Consider the following 26001-nt stretch of genomic DNA (forward strand, 5'->3'; position numbering starts at 1 on the left):
AATAGGATATGTAAAGAATTGGTCACCTAGCATAATATTTTGCTGTCTTGGTGAGGATATGGTGGGTTTTTTGGTAGCTCGATAAAGTTCTCAATCCTTCACCACCTTGGTTGCCAGACTTCATAGGATAAAAAATATTGCTTTTGTCGAGACAGAAAGTCTGAAGATGGTTTCTTTATGTTTTAACACCGAATTCATATACCACTCTCAAGTTCCACAGCGTGTTTTGTCCCGTATATTGATTGAAGGTTTTTTTATGCTCTGCGTACAACAACTTTCAGTGATAATAAGATGAAAAGTATCATTAAATTTGGATTTTATATGTCATACAATTATACTACATTTAATAGTTTAGCTGTTATATCTATAGTTTTGCAGCAATAAATATTCAGAGTGAGAGCAAGAGCCATGTTATGACTTTTACTCTTCTAGAAATATACAAAATGTAATGAGATCTTGAAATAATAGAACCAGAAAAAAGCAATAAAAGGACTTTAGTAGATAGAATTTTAGAAGATAGATTTACCTGAAGAAGAGCCACTTGAAAGGTTGTTACCATCTGAAATACAATTAAACTAAATTTACAAAAAGCTTTTGCTTGAAACAGATTAAAAAAATAAACAGACTATTAAGAAAAGTAGGTAGAATATCAAATTTCCACACATTCTAAAAGTAAATTCAGGTAGCTTGAATTCATATACAATATATGTAATATGCCGAAGAGTTGTTCTGAAAGTACACTGCCTTTTTATTTGGAAAATTTGAGAACTATTCAGTTAAGACGTATTTTGATAATGACTAAGTTTTTTCACATAGATCAATACATGTTTCTAATCATCAAGTTTTAAAGTTGGTTAATGTTTCAGACAGAAAACTAAAGTAGATGCATATGGATTAGCATGCTATTTCCCATTAAATGGAACCTCTAATTAGTGATACATTTTTTGCTAGGCAATGCCAATATTTTTTGGATGAGACATATTGAAAAGTTGAAGAATTCATAATTTTTTTAGGAAGAATAGGCTTTATTCACTGACATTTGTTTAGAATATGGCATTAGTTTCGTATTTCTGATAGGGCTCACTTATTTCATGACTTCATGGTGAGAATTCCCCAGACTACATGTCCTTGCCAGTTGCTTTCAGGTCTTTGAAATGCCCAGCTTGCCTGGGTGCTTTGAACAGCCAAGTAATAATGATAGGATTCTATGCCTGAGAAACAAGACACAGTGGTGGTATATTCTCTTATTTTTACCTAACGATCTATTTTGTTTGCTTATCTTAAAACAATATGTATTCCGTGTTGAATAATATAACCCCCCCACCACATTTCTGGTGACCAGTGTCCATCTGGAAGTTTCTGAAATCCATTGGAAATTTTTTTCTGCTTTCTGGTAGAGTCAACTTTGTGTAAGCTTGAGATATCCTGATAGTTTTGATTTTTCCTCTTCAAGGTTAAAATCTGTAATTCAATTTAGCAAGTGCACAGATGTGTTAAGTTCTCTGTGCTAATTCTTATTATGAATAATAGAAAGACATGTCTCTCTCTTCACTACCTTTATACTTCCCTGAGGGTATGTATTATACTGTGGGATGATTTAGCAAAATCATTATCCTAGCCTTCAAGTTACCTCACAGAACCCCCATTTTAAATGACCTGAAAGAAACAGATAGATAGGATACTGTTAAAAAGTAATAAAAATATAGGACTGGAAGTTACCTCCAATGAAAGCTACTGAACACTGTGTCATTCCCTCTTTTTTGTTTGCAATCTCTTTAAGCAGAGATTATCTTTTTTACTGAATGTTTTTACAAGATATAGCATGATGGCTGTGACTGTGACTGGCTGAGGCTGTAATGCAAACAACTAATCCAGGGAGGCTTCCTTTCTAAGCTGAGCCCCAACAGTAACCATAATGAAGAAACAGAAGTACAGCCACCCCACTTGTAATTCTCTGTGTGTAAAAGGAGACTAAGAAAAATTGTTTATCTCAATGGCTGTTCTGTTAATTTAGGCTGCTAGGTGTTTGTGGAGCACTGAAGGTGATAGTAGCAGAGATTCTGTCTTTTACTGGTGATTGGTGTTTGGCCGTATTCCTTTGCTAAGAGATAACACTGTTCCAGTTTAGCTAACATTTGCTGCAATTTACCTTGGAGACAAATACACATAATTGACACCGGGGTTGTCAGAACTATGCAGCTGGTTGGCTAGATAGAAACCTTTGTCCTCCTCAACACAATTTTTCTTGACTAGCCCTCAGTTGAGATGAATTTGTTCCCAGTGGTGCAACTAAAAATAAGACCTGGACAAATTATTCATTACATTTTGGGCAAAGTCAGGGGGTTACTATTACTTATATATGCCATGTTCTATGAGGCAAAATTGTATGCATCAAACAGTATGTTTAGGATGACAATGTTGTTGTCCTAAAATTTTTAGGAAGATATTATATGCTTGTCTTTCACTAAGTTCCTACGCTTACTTATATAGCAAAGTGCTCTGCACAGAGAAAAGCAAATAGCATTCTTTTGAGCTAACTCTTTGACTGAAAGGAAGGCATGACTTCAATTTCAGTTGTGCTTGTTTTATTTGTAACATCAGCATATGCAGTGATCTCTGCTTCTGAGATGTAACTCCATTGCTATGACCAGGAGAGAGGCAAACTTGATGAAAAGTAAGCACCTTGAAGAAGGTGCTTGAAAGGTTTTCTGATTACGGTTTTAGCCTCTTCATTTTATTTGAACTTTATCCAAAAAGTACCCATTTATTGGATGCATAACAGATCCTCTCATTTCCTTTACAGGAAAAAACACAAGAGATTATTCCAGGGTGTCTTTAATAGGCTTATAGATTTTGAAGCAATAAAATGATAAGAGAATCCTCAAATATCCCTCTTCAGCAGAATGCAATTATACATTTAATCAAATAGCTTTCTGGGCTTTCTCGCATGAGATAATGATTACTGTGTTTGGGAACCAGTATTAGCTTATATGCTGGTACTTCTAGTATGTTGCTAGTTCTCTAAATTGCTGTAAAAATTCCTCACAAAATAGCAGAGTGGATGAACATACCAGATTTGAAAGTTTGTTAGATTTGGGAATGAAATTGGACACTTAGGGTCCCTTTCCTCAACAGGTGATTTAAAAACCATATTTGCACACAGAAGTCATAACTTAACAGTTTATAATATAAACTGTTGTTTAGTGAAGTCTGTACAGCACACTGAATTATTCTGGTTAACAACTGTTACAAATAGACAAATTAAAATGATAATTTATTAGTGTTCACAGAGGATTTTTCACTAAGGTGGTATAAAATCACATCTCTTCTTAATTTAGTTCATTGTAGAAAGTCTACAAAAAGCTCTGTTTTTTTCTTTTACAGTGAGTCTAAAGGGAAGGAGTTATCTTTTACTAAAAGTAACTTGCTAAATATACATTATTTATGCATTATTTCAGTTCAAGTTGAAAGTTTTATACAATTTTGGCAAATGGTTAGAATCATGAAAATTCATGGGAATATTTTTTTTATTTTTATAGTGACAACCAAGCAAATGTTGCTGTCTTATCAGATATAGGATAGAAGGGTCCAGGTTACAGGTTATTAAAATACATTTTTAGGGCTTATGTAGCTCAAAACTATCAATCTTAACACTTCAATATGCTACGCAAATATCCTTTCACTTACAAAGCAGGTATTTATGTCTTCAAGCATTTCACAGATCAAGTGAGGTGAGGTGAAGTTATTAAGTGTTTTTATCTTTGGGTATAGATGTTAATTTCTAGAATTACGAAACATTTACATGATCTAACAAAAGGCAATGCAAAAAGGAAACAAACTTATTAGAAAAGACTTGATGTAACAATGAGTAGAATTCTCCTATCTGGAAGTGAGACAAAATTTAGAAAGATTGGATGATGAATGGACATCTATAGCAGAAAAGATTTTTTTTAAGTCTCACTTTAACTGCACATTGTACAAATGTATTCTCACTGGAGGTTGTTACCCAGGCCTGGAATAAGTATGTACAGAACAAACTTTCATATCTCTCTGAATATAAGGAAGGGACAGATGTAGTATTAAATAAATTTGATTAGAAGTTTAAACAAAAAGATATGACAAATATTTCGGGCTGTACCTTTTTACCCCCAAAGGAAAGATGTGAGCAAAGACTTTGTTTTACAAATGAACTGGCATATATTGGAAAATAGAATTGTTGCAAACTAAAAAAACAATGAAACAGAAAGGAGTGAAAAAAGAGTTGTCTGTGATTTGGTAGTTCTTTACAGACTTAGTGAATGCTGCTATCTTCCAAAATTTCTCTATTTGATTATACGCTGTTCTGACTGCCATTGAGAGCTGGTGATAAATTCTTGCAAGAAAGAATAAAGGAAAGAGAAGGATCAGCTAAAAGGACTTTTACACTGATGTTGTGAAGCCACTATCTTCACTTTTCACACTACGACCTATCCATCCCCTTGCTGCATATAAGATAGGAGCTCTTGAGTACCTGATTAGAAAGAATTCTATTTATACTCAAACGTGGTCATCAAAATCCTGACAACATACCTTTTTTTAAATAATCTGCCAAGCCCAATGCTGAATCAGAAGCTAACTGTGTTAGCCATCATCCTGGCGTGTAACAGAATTCAGAATCCTAGAGAGCTTACAAAGGCTTTTTAAAATATCAGTAATCAGCTGGTAGATTTTTAATTTTCTTCCTATTCAGAGCTAAATGCAGTTTCTGAGGTCAACCTAGCAAGTGTCAGTTGCCTTCCACAAGTATTTAATTTTTTCAAAGGGCCCTTTAACAGACTGGAATCCCTCTTTTCTCCACAGCATGAAGTGCTTTTTTCTTTCTTTGTGTTAGAGCCCTGTGGTAGGCAGTAGCGTTCAAAACTGTTGGCTGCAACTTGTGGGATAGATGCTTATAGAAGAAAGGAAAGGTTTTTCAAAGCTACACTTGATACTTTTTATATCATCTCCTGATAAATCAATTAGAGGAAGAGTGGTAGTATGGAAGAGTTATCTTGTTTTCTAGGGTCAGGAAAATAACTGCAATCTATTTGTTTCCTAATCACTTTTAGTTCTCTCCTGCAACCTGACTCAGTCATTTTTATTTGCTCTCATGTTGAAAAGGCATTCTAATATGAGAAAACTCAATTTAAGGAGCTCTGGAAAGAAATCTCTCATGATCTGTGTGCTTCTGGGTAGTAGATGTTAATGTAATCTGAAATCTTTTGTCTTTTGTCATTAGCATTGCGTATCTTGGTTGTTTGTCAGAGATGTATTGCACTTGTTATGTGTCTCGTTCCCTCTCTATTTATATTCTTTAAATTGGTTGCTGGATTAGAAGGGATTTTTTTCTTTGCTGCCTTTTTTTTTTTTCTGAACCAATACCCATTACTGTTCATTTTGTGTGATCCAGTGAAAAGAGATCACCTGGTTTACCTGTTCTAAATAGAGTAAGATAATAAAAAACTAACTCCCTCCTGGAGAATCTGCCTTTTGCCTTTCTTATCCTGGGAACATATCTTAAAAAAATATGTTTTTACTTGTAAACCATCCACCTTTTTTTGCCTTCTTTTCTAGCTTATTGGTTTCTCTCTGCCTTTTCTAGATTTCAAGCTTTTGTTTGTCTGTTTTAGTTTAAAATGATCATTGGACTATACAAAATATCTTGCAGTTATTTCAGGATATTTTGCATAGTTTGGCCTCTTTCTTGAGAAATGTCCCTGCCGGGAGGAATTTTTGGCTACGTAGCTTATTTTGTATCATCATTCTTCCCATCCTGCCCACATAACAGTCTGCTCTGAAACCATAAGCAACTAGGTGGAAATAGGAGCAGCCATGTGCCCGCTCTAGTTTCTGCCGGTTTCTGGCATCCGGCTGTCCCCACTAGCAGGAAAATGGTTTAAGTCACCTTTCTTTGCCTCCTTTTGAGCCTTGATGTTTCTCTATTATATACTGAGCTTGGAGGCCCACCTATTCATTTTTCAAGAACTTTCAGCAAGGAAATCCCTTGTGTATGTCAGGTGTAAATACTGTAAAACAAGAAAAGGATGTTTTGACAAAGTGGATTTTTTTTTGTATTCCCTCTTTAGCTTTTTACTTTAAAATACAGCAAGTGATAACACTTGAAAATGTACAGTGATATGTCACAGATAGCAGATCAAAATGCTCTTTTTCATGAGGCTCTGGGTTTTTTTCCCTCAACTGGTATTTTACCTTCTATTTTGTCAACACAACCACATTAAGCATGGACAAGCTAAAAATTTTATTTATGTTATAAAATTACTTCTTAAATCAAGGAAGTAAGATGTTCCAAATTCACAAAATCATGGCATACTAAAATAAAAACAGAATATAAGGAGGGTTTACTTGATGTACTTTTAATAATTTTTCTCCTGGTGCAATTTCATTGTTTTTCATGATACCCCTTAATGGGATTTTAACCATATCATTACTAGAAAAAGTGTTTTCTTGATATCTCCAGTAAAAAGCCAACTGCTGTATTCATTATTAAAAAAAAACCCACTGTAAAAAAAATAAGAAAAGGAAGTATAAAACCCCAATATTTTAAATATGTATCTTAAAGAATATTTACAAAGGCTTTTAAAAAAAATGTGATATTTTTTGCAGACTGCAAACTTCCAGTAATGGGAATTTTCTTTGCCACAGTTTAATATCAATGTCATTGTAGGGTTATTCAGGTACTGTGTAGTGCTTACATCAGGAAAGTTTTCCCCTTGCTTCTCACAGCGAAGATTGGACCAGTCTTTGTTTCCTATCTAGAGAAAGCTGAAGTGTTGATTTAACAATCAAAATACTCAGATTCCAGGTCCCTTTATCGTACTAACATTAAAGATTATCTTGCTGTGAAAAGGTATTTTCCAACTGGTACTGAGCCAGTCAGGGGTAAGTGTTAATACTCACTATTAGAGCATGCTGTGCTTTACTAAGAGCTTGTACAAATGGGATGAGTTCTGGGAAATCTTGTAGTAAGAGCAGATTATGTGAGTGCAGATGCAAAGCAGAAGGATCATGTGCTGTTGCTGCACAGAGTGAAGGTCAACAAAACAACCCACATTCTGCACATAGTGGGACAGAAAGCCGCACAGTGTAGCTGTATAAGAAGTGGAATTTTATGTTGAGTATTCTAATTTTGACAATACTTACATTCCAGAGTGGAATGAAAACAAAAGCATTTCCTATATATTCTTCAAGTCAATCTAAATACTTCAATTTGATAAACCCAGGATGTTTAGTTATGTTTTAAATGTTTTTTTTTTAAGTTTTTATATTTTCTAGTCTAATTTAATCACATTTCACCAACTATTAATCAAACATCACCACTATTTTTTACTGGGAAAGTAAAATAGTAATATTCAATTTTGAGTAGGCTAAGAAGAAATATTTGGGCTATGTCATAATGCTTTTTTATCAGTTTTACGTTCATAATTGACTTTTGTCAAGAGTAATGTACTTATCTGAAATGTTTCAATTTGAATGAATTTATATGTCCTAGCACTACTCACAAGATCCACGCTGTTAGTACTACAAAAGATCCGATAGATTATTTTACCAACCTATTGCAGTAGGTTTGTTACATTTAACTTGCTGTTTTGGATTCTGTTTGAAGTGAGTCAGCCGATGAAATTGCGCCCTTTGGTAACACTATTGTCCATATTAATTACTTTCCCAGATAAGAGTAGAGGTAAGCAGAGAACTTTTAATAAGTAACTTACGATTTACAAGTTTAGAAGGTAATATAGGCTTGGACTTCTCAGGAGATGCCACATTCTCTTCATCTGTTACATACTCAAAGTTAATAATAAACATCATTGCTACTCCTTCTTGATTTTTCACTGGAATTATGTGGGTGTTGCAAATGAAAGTAGATCCTGCAGATGGATTAAAAAGAAAAAAAAAAAGAAAGAAATACATAAATGAAAGGAAACTTCATTTTTTTCACTGCAGTAATTCTAGTTACACCAAAAGAGAGTGAAGAATATTTCTTTGAATTTAATAATTGAGCATCGAATATAATATTCTTTAATTTAAAGAAGGATGTATTCATAAAAAGAAATACCACTGCCAACAATTTATTGGAGCCTTATCTTTGCTAAAATGTTTCTCCTTTGAAATGTCAATTTTACTTTTTGGGTTTTTGTTCACTGGAAGTGCCTTTATAGACACACTTGCAATATGGAGACATTTAACACCAAAAGTAGCAATGTGAACACTGTTCCAAGCACAATACTTGTGAAGAAAGCAGAACCTGATTCTTCTAAATGTCAAACGTTTTTCAAGCTTTTGGTTCTATTACACAGGATGAGTCATGCATTAAGTATTTATGGATGTAAATATTCCACTCTTCTTATTTTAGCTCTTGATCTTTTGGGGGCTGTAAAACGATAAGGTTTGTGTTAAAAATGATATTTGTTGTTCAATCCTAAGGGGTTTTATACTCCATCACAAAATTCTTCTAAACTGTGCTAATAATTTTTGATATTTTTCAGAAGTGTTTGATTTAACTGTTACACACACTTTTAAGTATGAATTTAAGAATACCCTAGTTTTCACATATATGGAGCACACTCAGCTTATGCTGAAACTAACAGAGGGTGAAATTTTTCAACACCTCCAGTGCTCAGAGGGTTCTCGTGTAAAAGCCTAATTACAAATGTAAAGGATTCTTTGTATTAATTTTTCCACTATAACTTCAGGAGTTTCATTTGACAAGGTCATTAGTTTTGATTTAATTCCTTCTATTAACGTTACAGAACATAGTGGTTCCAAAAACAGTGTTATTGCTGTAAGCAATAGAGTATGAGCTAAAAGCTTCATCTAAACACAACTGTGAGATGGTGTCTTTCCATGTTAACTAGGCGCTAGTTTAGTGTACATCATCTGCAGTTCATGCAGTCAAATGCAGTAATCACTGAAACTTGACAGGCTGTGCAATTTGACAAAAACAGACCCTGATCTGGGTTGCAAAAGAATAAGGAGAATAAGGAGAGTAAGGAGAAACATAGGAAGATTTACATCGCTATAACCAAGACCAGATTCTGGCTCCTTATATTTAATGTAGTACTCGCTGTAATGTGGTATACGTGGCAATTTGAGTTATGTATAAAACTGACACGCTGGCCTTTCAAGTTTTGCAGCTGCACCTTCCATCCATTTAATAAAACAGTTAAGCTGTGGCACTTGCCACTGTTTCCATGGTTACAAGCTCAATGTCTTTAGTAAACAGAAAATAAGCAATTTAAGACTGTTCCATTAGAGCTAAAAATAGAAGTGCTGCAGGCCAACCATTGTAACATAGACTTGTTAAACCGAGGTTCTGAAGAGAATTTAGAATAATCTTTGTGGGTTTGGCTAGCTAATACTAATACATATTTAGTTTAAACAGTCAAAATTATATTTATTGATATATTTATTGATATAATTTCCTTCCAAGGAAATTATATAGGCTATGTTTTGACATGCAGGTTTATAGGCTGAGCAGATATACCCAATATCTGGGAATGGGGCTGGGCTGAGGCACGCATGACTTTGAAGAAAACTGAACTTCAGTAAGTCAAATGGCTATCAGCTTTTGCAAAGGAGGATGATGAGGAGTCTCAGACTCCTTTAAAAACTATTCTGCTTTTGAAGGCAAGGATGTTTCAGTTTTTGAAATGCTTCCCACAGTGCTAAGTAATAACACTATCTCCCATTTATGTAGAACATTCCGCCCTCAAATATTTACAAACTTCATTTGCACTGGAGCTAGGGATTCACATCTCTGGGGATATGCAGAAGCTGTTTAACAATCCACAGCTTAAGAACATGGCAAAAAGAGCCAGAGTTAAAAATTTAAACTGTAAGTAAAAATATTTGGGGAATAAAAAATGGGAAAGGTTCATCTGGTTCCCTTGAAGAAAAAATGCATCACAGGCTACTAAGTCCACTGTAGTTCATTAGTCTGAAGTTTTTCCAAGAAGCCTGGGCTTTTTAAGAGGCAGAGAACATTTATTTTGTGTGCATGATTGTAAGTGGAATTCTGTGAGTTAACCAAAATACAACAGTTGCAGTCACTGTCAGTGTTTGTCTTCAGCACAGAAGTTGTTATCTGCTATGCATTTATCAGTATCTATCTCTATTAAAATGGCAATAAAGAAATAAAAAATTCAAAACAGCAAGGAATATTTTAGCGTGATTGAAAGTGAAGACTGGATACTAAGAAAGAATATTGGCAAATTCAGAAAGCTTTGACTTGTAGAGGTGATGGTAATAAAGAAATAAGAAGAAGTAGATTGTTTATAAACAATCTTATTCAGTATTTGCACTCTGGCATCCCACTGCTCTTCATTGCACTCAGCATGTTTTCCCTGTTTTGTCTCTATACTGAATATTTTGAAAGTAAGAAATGCTTCTGATGAGCAATAAAAATGGTAATGAAGTTTTTGGCATTTGCATTTCTCATCTAACAGCACAGGGCAAATGGATGATTTAATCAGAACAATTAAGACAATGATATCTTTATAATTAATAGATTAAATATCCAGCAATATATCAGGATTTTCTCAAGATTACTACTGAGGAGTAACCATGAAATACACCTGTTTTGCTCTCTCATTATAATCACTGGAGGTGACAGAGGAAAAGCTGGGTATTTTCTTGTCAGCTTGAATTTCATGGATATAAGGACTTGTTTCCTTTTATTTAGGCCGTTGTTAAGCCAACTGCTTCATCTAATTAAAATAATGGCAAAATATCCACATGGAAAGAACAGATTTCGCTCCCCTATTTGCTGTGTGAATATGATGTATGATTCTGTGGTTATGTATTCAACAGTATGATTTCACAAGACCAGACAGACTGGTGTGAAAGAAATAACTGCCAAAATGTATACATAAGTGACAATAAATATTTAAGAAATAAAGATTTAGGGCATATTAGGGTTGTATAAGGATATATTACACCATTTGTGCAATTCTGATGAAGCAAAGCCTATCTAAATATCTGTCTGCATAGTGTTTAAAGTTGACTTTCTTCAGGAGTACAAAACAGGCACATAAAACCAATTAATCTGGTTCATAAAATCTATTTAGCCTTCCAGTGATTTTCTATAGAAGATTTTAGGACAGATTTTTATCAGACTGCATCTTCTAGATACAATTGCATTCATTTATTTGAATTGTAAAAGCTCCATTTATAAGCAATTTGGAGAGGACAATACAATTAATACAACATTGAAGGCATTCCAAATTGTCATATGAAAAACTTTAACAAGCAAACTTTGAAAAATGACACATCCCAAACGGCAATTTTGATTCAACCTTCCTAGGAAGAAAATCTTCACAGGCCATTACATATGCCAAGCTGAAAGGATCTCTGAAAAACAAGACATTGGCATTTAGGTAATTGTCTTAATTCTGCAGAAGTCTCATGTTTCACACAGCAGGGACCCTTCCAAATCCATCATTGTTCTACAGGATGGTTCTGCAATCCTCTTGCCCTGAATGGGTTTGGCAGTTGCTATCTGCATTTCACCATTAAAAAATTCAGACTCCTCCACTCTACAAATTTGTGGACAGGCTTCATAGGGCTAAGACTAGTTCCAACATAGTTTAGAACCAATCTTGGCTCCCTTGTGCCAAATAATTTATGATTTCTCAGATATTTTTTGTTACTAGAGCTGCTATAGACAACTGACTAAGACAATAGAAAGAAAAATGTTGAACATGTCCTCTGTGTGCATGTATAAATTTTTGGGCAGAGTGACCTCATACAAGGGTTTTCTAGGATTGTGATAATTTTTTATTTCTATGACCTACAAGTAGTCCACTGTAGGTGTCTGTACAAGCCATATCCACTTCTGTTCATTTAAAATTGAAGGTGACAAAGAATAAATCAAAACAGAACAAAAGAAGAGCCAACAACAACCTGCCTATGAGACAAAGACAGTAAAAAATGGGAAGCAGAGATACTGTACATTTCCAGATCTACGCAGTCTTACTTGCTGCTTGAAGGCATCTCTTAATGAGACGTTTCTGCAAGATTTTATGATAATACAGGGGTAAGAGAAGGAAGCTGGGCATTCTTTGCACTTTTATTAAGTTATCAGTATTTTTAATTTTGGAAATAGCTACTCTCTACTTCCCTCAATAGAATTCACATGTTGTCATCAAAACAAATGTTAAAAATGCCTTCTCTCAGAGGCACAAACTTAGAACTATCAATTATAGTAGAAATACAACTGAATGTGTTTCATATTCAATTGTGTGCTAAGTTTAGTCTTAATTCTACTGCCATTTTACTGAAAAGGGGGACAGAAGAGTCTGCATAGTTCCCATTTTCTTAGTAATAAGGTGAAATACCGTTTTCATAGTTTCATTTTTGACTAGTTACTGTGACATTATTAGAGTCTGATCACTGTTATACTAAGTAGAAACTTAATATTCCTCTGTTAAGGAAAAGTTGACTTCCATAAATACAAAGAACATAACAAATGACATTTTGTAATCTTGTGTCCGTGTTTATAGCCTTAGTCATCCTTTCATCATAGCATGGCTTATGGAGATTGCCCAATGTTAATAAGAACTTCCCTGGGAAAAGAAAATAGACCTAATGTGAGGGAGAATTAATGTGGAAGATCAGAAGACCTCTGGCTGTGCCTGTCCATCATGGAATCTTCATCTTTGGGATGAATAGCCAAAGCATGACTTTCTACTAACTCCTTAGCTTCCCAAATCCAATATTCTCTTCCTTCCTTCCTTCCTTCCTAGTGGCCAAAAAAAAAAAGCATCACTTTCTACTTCTTTCAGCATGAGGCAAGTCTTGGAAAGTTGTTTGCTCTGTTTATTCAGGTGCACGGTAGTACCTGTCCAGGCAGAAATTAAAGGGAATTTAATTAAATGAAAAATATGTGCTGATCTTGGGAAGAGAAAGACTGTCCTGCTTTGTGTGTACATTCACGAAGGCTGAGGCTGTGGGCTTTAGGCTGTCTGTTGTACACTGTTGCTAAGACTTTTGTATTCTTGAAATGCCCTAAGGATAAGCAGAATATCCATACTTGATACAGCTTCGTGTGTGATCTGGAATAGTGACCTTATTCCCTGTTGTTCCATAGTTACTTTCAGCCAAACTTTAAAAAAAGAAATGGAAGTAAGCCAAAACTTTTTTTCTATGTGTTGTCAAGATTCTGGTAACAAACAGGTTTAAAAACTTGTTTTAGCAAACAAATGCTTTCATCAAGCTGTGAATGGTGCAGAAGAATGACACTTGAAAATGACTGGTGGTAATTTAATAATGAGACCAGTAAAGCAAAACAACTTCTATTCTTGAAAGGTTATAGACAAAAAAATGAAATTGGAAGAAAAACAGTACCCACGGAATATTTGCTTTGCCTTGTGTGGTTTCTGTGACTTATCACTGAAGAAAGTCGTTTCCTTTATGCTTAAAATTCAGAAGCCTATTTACTTCTGCTTTGAGGTCCACTCTAAGCAAACAGTGTATTAGTTGAGGTTTAGTTGGCATTTAGGGATAATTGCACTGGGGATGTGCAATGAATATTCAAGAAAAGCCAGTTTGTCAAATAATGAAGCATGATGTGTATTGTGATGTGAGGACTCAACATGACCAATCGAGGGATGAAAATCTATTCTTTGCATTTCTATTCAAGCACAAGCCAGGAACAATGCAGTATGTCAAAAGGAATACTGTTTTCAGTCTACTTACTGCAAAGGTTTGCTTTCTTTCTCAAATCATAATAAGAACTCTATTCCTGTAGTGCTATATTGAAAATAGTCATGCAGAATTTCAAATGATATTATGTTAAAGGGCTCCAAATACCTTTGCAAACCCATTTTTGTGTCAATTAAAATTGTTTACTAACAGATTTTCAGAACTTGTTCTTACTGTTTATACAATAAAAATGAGTGCAAGAATGACTGAATCTGCCCTGAGAATATTTCCCAGTGTTTCATGCTGTACAAACGAATCACTGGAGACAGATACCATGTAACTACTTGCTCTACTCAGTAACAATCCCATGAAAGAAATATCAGACAAATACTTCTGTCTTGTTTTACCTGCAACTCTTCTGTCATTTATTCAGATCTTTGGAGACATCTGATTTGTAGAAAAACTATTTAAATTTTGCCAAAACTTTGCCTCTAAAGGAAAGGATAACCCTTGGATGTTCCGTTCCTCCCCGTCCCGCATTTGTTGTGTAGCTGCACACATGAAGAATAGGAGGAAACTTGATGCTAAGACTAAAGATGATTATCTTTGTAGCCATAAAGAGCACCTATTCCAGGAATCCCAGGCTGCATTGCAAGTCCTGCCTGTTGCTGCCCTTTGAAGTGTACAGGTATAATTTTACTTTCTTCAAAAATGTTAGGACTGAGGCATAGAAAAGAAGTGTTTTAACCAAAGCAGCATCAAAAATGAATAAAGAAATTAAGGATAACACAAAGAAACTCTTTATCCCATTTTCACAATTCAATTAGCAGATAACAGCCCTGCAGTATTAAAATGTGTCTTGTATATTTCCACAGAGAACTTTGGGCAATGGGTTGTACAATTCTCTTTATCTTTTCCTGTATCTTCTATGTCTTTGTGTCACTATTTTCCATTTCCATCTGACTGAAAATGAGCTACCTTGAGTGGCAAGGATGAGGAATTCACAAGCTTCCTATTAAACATGCTGCAGACGTATCTGTGTAACTGTCTCTTCTAAAAGATTCACTGCAGAGAACAACTAAAAATAGATGGCAGGTTGAAATGCATTATATCCCTTTTCAGTTGAATAGCTATTTTTAAGGAGGATGGATAGAAACAAGAAGAGTATATTTGGCTGATATTTATTAGGGTGCTTACACTGATTAAATGAAACTTACTTTGACATTTTACTCCACCCTCTTTAGCAAGTAGATATTCATTCTGTCACTGAAATGATTCCTGATAATAAGATTTGATTTATAGGACCATTTAGATGTTGTAAGGTATTAACTTACACTGTTGAGAGGTGAGGGAAGAATTTTTGAACTAACAAACTAAGGAAAAAATTACCCTCTGGAGCCTGTGGACAAGTTCTTTACTGGACTGGTATATATGAAAATCTCATTTGCTCTCCCTATTTATAAAATAATTAAATTGGTAGATAAATACTGTTCAACTGCTCACACCAGCATTTCTTATGCAACTGAGTTGATACAATTATTGCTAGCCTCCTAATTATAATATCTACACCTACACTAGTAGGCTATGGTGACTAATTGTAATGCTGACAGCATTTTTAATAGGAGGACAGTTTCCTAATGCTTTGTTTTTTAAGCATATATAAGTGTGTACAGAGGATGTAGAGCAATTAAATATTTGGCAAAGAAAGAAAAAGGAAATGAAAAATAAACAACCAGTGATGATGTATGTCTATAAAGAAGAGACCAATAAAAGACCATAGAATGAAAAGTGGTGAAAAATGTATATGGAAGGGTAAAGCCTTATTTAGGTTCCAGGGTGCATGTAGAATCATTTTATTGAAACCACAGCTGGTCTAGAAATTGCAAGGTAGGTTTTTTTCTTTCTGTCTCAGCTCACCTTAAAACTACACTTGAATTTTGTCAGAGGGAGTTTATCCAGAGTACAGACTGAAGGCAGGAGGCCCAATTCCTAGTCAGTCTTGAACACTCTCTAGCTGATCATTCTCAGAGATACACTCTTACACATACATAGTGGGCTGAAAGCTGAGTCTCAAATTGTTTTCTATATGGGTTCTTATTACTGGTGTTTGTTAAGCTGGTACATTCAAAAATGGGTGTTACCTGGAATCATTTAGACCCTAAACGTAGTCTAAAATTTCTGTTACACGTTGTCTGTTTCTTCCAGAGGTGTACAGCAAATAGTGTTGCTTCTGAAAAGCAATGTCTCTGACATGTTAAGAAGAATATTCCTGTCTCTGCAAACACAGTTAAGCATCTTGTGCCCTGTTTCTTGCACCTATGTAAAGTTGCTAAGCAGTCAGCTGTGGAAGGTAAGGGGAAATTGCACAGAGAGCTACATCTATGAAAAGAAATTATTGTTAAACCTGTAAACTCTTTGCAAATTAATTGTTGAATAGCTGAAGAGGATTTTTGATGCTTTTGCGTTATACATGTCACAGACTATATGAATGAAGCAAGTCCAATGCTTCTTATCTTGTTTTCTTAGTATGAACGCTTGTTTTATGGACACTTGCAGTATAGTTATAGTGAATGCAGGATATACTGCACTTGATGGATTTCAAAACTCAACCTTTTATCAGGGAAATGTTGCAAATAACAGTGCTATTTTAGAAAGAGAGAAACTGAAATATTTCACTTAGACATTTTCAAAATAAATTTTTTGTTATTTTTAAAGGACAACATCAAGATTTTTTCTATGTTGCACACTATATTCCTGTGAGAAAAAAATAGTATTTCAAAATGCTCATTTTACTGAAAATACATAAAAAAGTAATTTTTCAGGATTAAGAGTGAAGTAAAATCCACTGTTTCCTCAGCTGCACTTGAATTGGGGACGTTTTTAAAGAAGAGCTTTTTGTTAGGTAATAAAATGTGGATATACTTGACTAGAGTTTTGTCTATTAACAAAGGAAAATCCAGAATGTAATGTCATAAAACATAGAGTATTCCAATATGTGACTAATATAAAATTACCAATGCCCAATGTCATTGGATAAAAATCAATACCACTTGAGAAGGGTCAGTGATGAAAGATCAAATTCTTTCCTGAATTTGAAGAGGTGGGTGAAAAAAAGTTAATAACTTTGCCCAAGTAATAATAATGAAGCATTATGTTTTCAGTTGTATCAACAGGCATTTACATATTAAGTAATTTTTCAATTATTTTTCAGTTTTTGTCAGGACAGAAAATTTTTAATAAAGGAAGGTCATTGAAATAGGAATTTCATTAATTCAGTGAAATTATGTGCAATTAGAATAGTTTGAAAACAACTGGATTTCATTGTGAAAATACTTTGGCTATTTTCATTCATATTTTCACTAAGCTTATTTAAAGCTTTGCACTGAACGAATACCAGATGTATAGCTCAAGGTGAAATACAATGGTAGGAAAATTTTTCTCTCACATTTTTTAAAAGAAAAATAAAGAACTACAGAACCTTAATGTCTGCTTACAAACATTGTTATGATTTTAAAGTTAAATATACCTTAAACACAAATCTTTAAAAACCAACTAGCTGAGAATTAATGGTTCTAGCTTCTTATTTTTTAGACATTCGGCCAAGAGTTAGCAAGTATTTAACTATGTGTTAAAACTGTAGATGCCTTTTTTCTTTATTTTTCCCCTCAATCATTCTTTCTTTCCATCTCTCTAGTTCTCTTTTTCCTCCGAGATATTCTCTTCTAAACCCTCATTAGAAGCTATGCACCTCTGGGCATTCAGCTGAAAAATGTCTTATTATGTTCATGAGAAAAGGGATCTCAGGTTTGTTGAATATTGCCCATCTTGCAGAAAATGTGCAGATAAAGACTTTTTTGGCAAAAGTAACCTCATTTATTTCCCCAAATTAAACTACATAAACTATTTTAAGAACTAACTGAATAACCTCACAAAGCAGAATGGAACAAAAAAAAGGAGGAAAAAAAAAGGGGAAAAAAATGAAGTTAGAACTCCATTTCAGTATTTTGTTTCATTTGTTCAAGGTATTGGTCCAGAATACACTGTGACATAAAAGAGTGATCCAGATTCTGTTGGCACTTACACTGTGCCATTTCAGGGACATTAAGGTTTGGTTTTTTTTGTGATGTAGTTCTTAATAGATACCAAAAAGAAGGCAGCAATAAATGGCCATACAGTATGAAGGGTGATATAGAAAAACAGATCAACAGCAGGTTCCCTGAGGCAAAAGAGAAATGCTGTCATTTCTGCAAATTTTCACAAGTGCAATGTACATTCAGTTCCATTGGCCAAGTGGAAGGAGTACCACTTTCTATATATAGATGCCTTTCTCATGGAAATCATACCCTTGGAAAATCATACTCATGGAAACATACCCTTCCTGATACTTTATAAGTGATTTGATCATGAGTAGCTTGAAATACACAAATCCCAAACTTGTAGAAAAGAAAAAAATTAAGAGTCATCAGGGTCAAATGTAAAGTCATTTTGTGCATTATAGTACTTAACTGTAACCAGCAAAATGTCTCTAAAGGGGGAGAACAGCCAGACACAAAATGAGAGATTCTTGTTGTATAAAGTAGCCATCATAAGGTCCTGGTAACAGAGACAATGATCTGGAAACCCTCACTAGTAAGAAGTCAATGCTGAAAGCTGATGAGAATGTTCAAGCTACTGGGATCGTAAAATAAGTGGATGTAACCTCCCAGGAAAACAAAGTAGTGGCATCTGGGAGTTCTTAGTAGCATGAAATCATGGGATTTTGAATGCATATAAATAAATGTGGTGGGAGAGGTATGCACTGAAAGTTTGTGAAAAACACCAGTAAAATATTAAATTTTTGTAAAAAGAAAAAACCTGTTTCCTAGTGAAAAGTCTTCACGACCAAAATAATGTATTTTTAATTTAAGCTTTCATTAGAACTAATAAATATGAATAACTTACTGGACTAGAAGTTCATGACTGCCCTAGGGGTAGTTTTCATGACCTGATCGCAATTAGCGTAGACAAACAAAGAACATTCCCAAGCAGTAAAATAGTGGTTCTTCTACATGGTTAATTTTCTATGGTTGAGAAAAACATAAGCAGAAATAATTGGGAAGAGAAGTAAGACAAATATATGAATGAAAAATTGGGATTCTTAATGAGAATTAAATAACTAATGAATAACAATTCAAAGGTTCTTAACATCTTAGCTGCAAATCCATCTGCATTGAATGCAAAAGTAAGTGTAATAAATACAAATTAAAGGCCACATAGTGAATGGAGAATGGAGAAAGTAAATACACGTCTGTGCAAACTGAGAGGTATGAAATACCTCAAGTGGATAGAGGAATGTGACAACTAAGGAGTCTAATGAGAGTAAGTGGGTACATTAAGCAAAAAATAACTCCAAAAATAGAAAGAAATTCTTTATTGGGAGAGTGGTGAGGTGTGGGAATAGGTTTCCCAGAGAAGTTGTGGATGCCCCATCCACTGGAGTGTTAAAGGTCAGCCTGGATGGGGGTCTGAGCAACCTGGTCTATTGGAATGTGTCCCTGCCCATGTCAGAGTGGTTGGAACTAGATGATATTTAAGGCTCCTGCCAACCCAAGCCTTTCGACGACTCTATGACTGTACCAGCATTTATAAAAGGAATCTAGTGGTTGAAATGATTGTATGGCTGTGAGCCTGACAGCAGTTGTAAGCAAAACAAGGAAACCTGTGATGTTAGATTAATTTAGTAAAGAATACCTGAAAGGAATATAATTAAGTCCCTCGGTGTGGTAACACAGATGTTATTAATGCACAAGAAATCTCATTTGATGATTATATTCTTTGTATAAAAAACCAGCCAAGTAGTCATTACATGCAGATGCTTTCATAAGGTATTCTACTGATTGCTACACAATATTCCAATAAAGTAATAGCACTATACTTATGAAAAGCTCATTACATGGTTTATAAATTGACTGAGAGCTTCCAAAAAGTCATTAGCAGAGGATGACAATTCAGTGCCAGTTTCTAATGAAAGTCCACAGAAATGACCACAATAGCACTAATTTGCTTTGAAAAGATCTGAAGAAAATATAAAATCACTTCTATGAAATGCATGGATGCTTCATAAACTAGCTGTGAGATGGCTAATGATATGCTAATGAGTCAAAATAGAAGTATTTGAATTATTCTGTAATTGGGACATTAAATGCAAACAAATGCATTATGAAATGGTAAATTTAGTCGGACAGTTATAGAACCAGAGCATGTAGGATGAAATGAAAAAAATTATAGCCATATCCTGGGATGTGCTGTCTCACAAAAGAAATAAAAGGATAATATGTAAGAATTATGAGCATAGCCTGTATAAAGAAGTAGATTAAGAAGTCAACCTTTCCCTATGTATATAGCACTGGGGGGACTAAAACTGGATTACTGCATGTATTTTCTGGCATCTGAATTCTTAAAGTACATTGAAAAATTGGAGGGGGTATAAAAATGAACAGAGGAATAGCATTCTTCAGAATGGTTTGAATCTTAAAGATGTCAATCTTTGTTGTTTAGTGAAAAGTAGTCTGAGAAGTGACTTGCATTGCAATCTGTAACTTCATGGAAGGAGTGCTGAATACTAAGGAGCTGTTGAGTCTAGCAGAAAGAGCCTAAATGTCTGGAAGCTGAAAGGAGATAATTCAAGTTGTATCCTCTGGAATGAACGATCAGAGGAAGCAGTGATTCTCCCTCTCTTTATGTTTTTAAATCAAGATTGGAAGAAACAGAAAAGTCCTTTTAATCAACAAACCCTGTGTACTATTCATCTTCAGAAAGTTCTAATGCTTCTTCTGAAAAATCTCATTTCAGTTGAAGAAGGAAATCACTGCTTCCTGTCCCAACTTTTCTCTGAATACACCGTGCCCCATAAACCAAGATGCTGCCTCTACTCTCCCCGTACTTGGGATTAAAATTTCCTGTGCTCTCCTTAGTCAATCAGTAGAATTTCAAAAGCTGTTCATGATTTAGTCAGATTTTGATGTTCTGACCTTAGTAAAAAGTGGGATCCCAGTGGAAGCAAGACCAGGTGACACAGGAAGAATACAGAGATGCTGCTTGCCACTGTGCTGAGAAAATTCACGTGGCCAAAGCTCAACTGAAGTTGAAGCTGCCACAAATGTGGGGGACAATAGAAAAGGTTTTTTTCAAATACAATAATGGCAAGAGGCAATACAGCAGTATCATTGGCCCATTACAGGATGAGAATGGTCACCTCCCAAACAGGGACAGAGACAGGGCAGAGGTGCTTAATGTTTTCTTTGCCTCTATCTTCAGTACAAATGATGGACCAAGGAGGTCTCAGTGCCCTGAGCTGGAGGACGATGACTGTGAGAATGAACAACTTCCAGTCGACTGAACTTGTGCGGGATCTGCTGCTCCACCTGGATCCCTACAAATCTATGGGTCCTGATGGGATTCATCCCAGAATCAAACCAAAGAGCTGCCTGATGTCATTGCAAAACCTCTCTTGATTTTGGAGCAGTCTTGGGAATCCGGAGAGGTCCCAGCTGGAAACTGGTGAACACTGTCCCAGTTTTCAAAAAGGGCAAGAAGGAGGACTCCAGAAACGACAGGCCTGTCAGTCTCACTTCAGTGCCTGGTAAAATCAAGGGAAAGATTATTCCAGAAGGTATTGAAAAACATCTAGAGGACGATGCAGTACCTGGTCACATCCAACATGGCTTCATGAGAGGAAAGTCCTGCTTATCAAACCTGATTTCCTTCTACAACAAGGTAACCCACCTGCTTGATCTATGAAAGGCGGTAGATGTAATCTCTTTGGATTTCAGCAGAGCTTTCGATACTGTCTCTCACAGCATTCTTTTGGTCAAAATGTCCAGCACACAGCTGAATAACCAGGTTACATGATGGTGAGCAATTGGATCACAGGTCAGGCACAAAGGGTAATAGTGAACAGGGTAACATCAGACTGGTGTCCAGTCACTAGTGGGTTTCTGTGGGGCTCCATCCTCAGACCGATTCTCTTCCACATCTTCATTAATGACCTTGATGTAGGAGTTGAAGGAATACTTAGTAAGTTTGCCCACAGCACTAAAACAGAAGAAGCTGTCAACTCCATCAAGGCCAGAGGGGCTCTGCAGAGACCTCGAAAAATTAGAGGGCAGGGCAATCACCAAGCATATGAAGTTCAGTAAGGGAAAGTGCTGGATTCTGCACCTGGAACGGGGCAACTCTGGATGTTTGTACAGACTGGGGAATGAGAAACTGGAAAACAGTGCTCTGGAAAGGGACCTGGGGATCCTGGCTGATGGAAAGTTGAATATGAGTCAGCAGTGTCCTGGCAGCCAAGAGGGCCAACCATGTCCTGGGGGGCATCACGTAAAGTATTGCCAGCCGGTCAACGGAGGGGATTGTCTTGCTCTGTTCTGCACTGGTGCAGCCTCACCTTGAATATTGTGTGCAGTTTTGGGCACCACAATATAGGAAAGATATTAAGTTATTGGAGAGTGTCCAAAGGAGGGCAACGAAGGTGGTAAAGGGCCTTGAGAGGAAGGTGTGTGAGGGGCAGCTGAGGTCACTTGATTTGTTCAGACTGGAAAAGAGGAGACTGAGGGGAGACCTCACTGTGGTCTTCAACATCCTCACAGGGGCAAGTGGAGGGGGAGGTACCAACTTCTTCACTTTTGTGACCAGTGAGAGGACTTGAGAAAGGTGCCTGAAGCTGAGTCAGGGTAGGTTTGGTTGGACATCAGGAAAAGATTTTTCACCCAGAAGGAACAGGTTCCAGAGGGAAGCGGTCACAGCACCAAGCCTGTCTGAGTTCAAGAAGCATTTGGACAACTCTCTCAAGCACATGGTATGATTCTTTGGGTGTCCTGTGCAGGGCTAGGAGTTCGACTCAATGATCCTGATGGGTCCCTTTCAACTCAGAATATTCTAAGATTCTATGATTCCTTGATTCAATGGGATCACATTTCAGTAGGTCTTGGCCCATCCTTCTGTTATGGTGAGGTAGCAGGGGATTAAATTCACAAGGCATGATTCCCAACCTCTTCCTCTCTCCAAATGGCTGTGGGATGTGCATCTCTGTTTTTCACTCAGAGGCATCAGCAATGGTAGCTCAGTACTCTCCAGGACAATGTGTGTGAAAATGTTGTGTCTCTGTTTTTCTCATTCTCTCCTCATTAGGAAAGGGCAGTGGTTCCCAATGCTGACCCTCCCTGTAATGGAGAATGCATTTGGCTCTCTGGGCTGCATTTGCTGCTCAAATAGCTGTTTCCTGTTTCCTTTAGGGGATAGGCATAGGCCAGATGGTGATGCGGGGTGAAAGCACTGCCAGTGAAAAATCATTATCATTAACTACATTTCCCCACAAATAATACATGTTTATCTGTCAAAAATGTTGTGAAATGCTAAAACTTTACTTTGTTAGAAAAAAAGCTCTTTTTATCTGCTAACAACTCCACCTGATTAACTAAGCATAACTGTTCCTGCACATGACAGTGGAATTTATTTTTTATTTTTGAAAGTAAATCCAGCTTAACATCCCCTAACCTTCACAGAAAGCTCATGTTCTTAGGTTGGAATTATGCCCTTAGTATCCATACTTGATGGCTTCACATGATGTCCTGACTACCCATATGTATGTCCATCTGTCAGGCTGGCATGGTGCCCTCCCACAAGTTACTGGACTTTGGCCCTAGGACACAGCTGAGGACTGAATACTTACTTAATATTTTATGTGACTTCCTGTCGGTGTGGATGTGTGTGTGCTGTAACCCTCATGTTTGTAATGGACAGGATGGAAGGTATTTACCTGCTTTACTTCAGGCAAAATAGTCTAAATGGAACTCAGAACATCTTTTGGTAGGGGGGTTTTTGATAAAAAAATGATAAGCAATTTCACGGAATGAGTTGGATTTTCTAAGCTGAGTATCTAAGCCTAAACAGTTAAATAGCAAAACACAGTTTTTTCTTAGGAGGAAATGCCAGACCATTGATAGGCCCCAGAATGCCAGAATGAAGTTTTCATGTGCTAAACACTAAACGGAGAGGGGTTTAGAAAAGTCTCCTTCTTAAAGAATTTTTTTGAAAGTCTTAGAATGATTTTATTTTGCCAGTTTTGCTTTTCAAGTTGAATAAAATTGTTGACTATATAGCTAAAAAAATTGTACTTCTCTTATCAACTGCTTCTGGGTGTCATGTAGTTCAGAGCATGCATCCAGACTCAATCCACTTAATCAAAATGTGTGATTCCAATGTCCTGTCACTGCAAACCCTACAGCTACTGACTCAAGCTCTCCTCCATGAGATGCTCTGCCTGCTGCTTTTCCTCTCTATCACTGATGCATGCTTCCTCAGAGCTCCTATTAGGCTGTAGATCCTTTAGCGTCTCTTGTCAAATGTTACTATACAGCACACTTTCCCACATTTGACTTCTGATTTACTACTTCGACAACACAGGAAAGGAAGAAATATGGATGTAAAGGAATTTTTAGGGAATTTTTTAGGGAAAAATCTCTTAAAAACCAAACTAATACTTTTGCAAATTAATAAAATTGTTCCTGAAATAAGTTTTCTAATGCTTCTTGGATGATGAATATTTGGTTGCTGCTGAGAGAAAGACTGTGCTCTTCTGGGAGGTTCTGGCACATTCACCCCACTCATGAATCTTTCTGTAGAAAAACAAGTGAATAAGGTTTTGAGTTTAAGGTCTTTTATTTGCCATCTTGGCTTTCAGTTTCCTGTAATAGTCCATCAGCCTTCTTTGGACATCTGTTTCAAATGCATTACAGTGACTTGCTTGAGACATAACTTGCTCCAGGCACAGTGCAAAATGGAATTCATAATAGAAAATGATGCAGTGTTCACAGCCACAGCCCACTCTGTCAAACTATGTGTTCTATGTGCTGGTTCTTAAGACAACTTATTTAGGTATCTGTATGGGAAATGAACTCTGCTTATAATTTTGTTCTTTTTGTATGGGCTGAATTGCAATGAACTCCTGGCTAATAATCAAGAATAAAAAGGGTTTTGCCAACCCATCATGTATCCAGCCTTGAAAATATCCTTTAGCAGGACCCTGTCAAATATAAGTCAAGGCTTATTTCTCTCACAGTAATCTATTTGCTGTATTCAGTCCTTGTTGATTTGGAAGTTTAATAACTCTAGGCATTGACTATATTTCAGCTTGCTAAACTGATGATCCTTAGCAATTGAGAAATGCTTACCAGTATTTTCTAAGCATCTTTTTTTAGATTTGTTGCTTCTATGGAATTTTCTAAAAACTAGGGATGTGTGACTTACATGGAGCTAGTTGACTTATGTAAATTGTTGGCAATTTTAAGGGCCTTATTTTTTTAAACTGTACAGTCCCCTTGAACTTACACGTACACACAGCACACACACACACACAGACACACACATGCATGTATACAAGATCAGATGTGTTCTATATATGAAACACTGTAATCCAAGGTCAGGATTGTCTGACACCTTTTATTTTGAACCTGTGCTGTTTACAGTTACATTATTCAGCTTGAATTTTTAAATTGACTATTTTCTTCCGAAGTTCTAACTTTATCAGTGTTGCATAGACTCAGTAAGTTATTCATGACAGTAAGAAAAGAGAGCATTTATATCAAGAGACTGGAAATAAAACTTCAATTTTTCTGAATTCTCTTCTACAGGTTATAGATGTATCTTAGGAAAACTGTTCCCAATAGGCAATAGTTAAATACCCTATATGGACTCTTGAATAATTTATTCATGATATGCAAGACTGAACAATTGAAGAAAATTAAGAACACTGAAATAATAAGAAATAAGAGTGCAGAAAATAACAGTGAAAACTTCCCACTGTAGCTTCATTTCAACATTAAATATTGGTAGATAGGAAAATAAACTCCAGTTTTATTCTCCTAAATACCAGAGATCATATTATTTTCATAAGATTTTGTAAGATTTAATGAATTGTACAGATTTTATGTGCTGATTGAGTCACCTGTATCTCAAGAAATTAAAATGTGTAAATTACATTTTATCCATATAATTTCTGACTATTTTTAAATGGTCTATTTATTTTAAGATAATAATTTTTTAATATACACAATATGCATTTTCTATGGGGTGAAACCACTGCAGTCTACTGTAAGCTCATTCTTTTCAAATTGCAGTGGATAAATCTGTGGTAATCTCCTTTGCAAGTATGGCATAGAACATGTTATAAATACCACAAGAAGGGCAAAATTTACTGTGCAGTAAAGGTCAAAGTGATAAAACCCATAAAGAGTATAATGAAGCCCATTGGCAGGGATTCAACTAGACATTTAAGCAGATGAC

The 26001-nt window shown here is 35.8% G+C and overlaps 1 protein-coding gene across 5 annotated transcripts in view; it reads right to left on the reverse strand.

Moving 5' to 3' along the window:
- The window catches only part of KCNH7 (potassium voltage-gated channel subfamily H member 7), a 219044-nt gene that overhangs the window by 82012 nt on the left and 111031 nt on the right, over positions 1–26001 (reverse strand). For 4 of the 5 annotated variants that reach the window (XM_027734194.2, XM_039382071.1, XM_039382069.1 and 1 more), the window contains exons 3-4: positions 7749–7904; positions 527–559 (exon numbers count right to left, since the gene is read on the reverse strand). In XM_027734194.2, the coding sequence (XP_027589995.1) occupies positions 527–559; positions 7749–7904 (189 nt within the window). The remainder of the gene's footprint in view (positions 1–526; positions 560–7748; positions 7905–26001) is intronic. The other variant, XM_027734195.2, reaches the window with a different exon arrangement.

The sequence above is a fragment of the Pipra filicauda genome, unplaced genomic scaffold (genome assembly GCF_003945595.2).
Source record: "Pipra filicauda isolate LSUMZ 115617 unplaced genomic scaffold, ASM394559v2 scaffold253_size2546935_pilon, whole genome shotgun sequence".
Classification (NCBI taxonomy): domain Eukaryota; kingdom Metazoa; phylum Chordata; class Aves; order Passeriformes; family Pipridae; genus Pipra; species Pipra filicauda.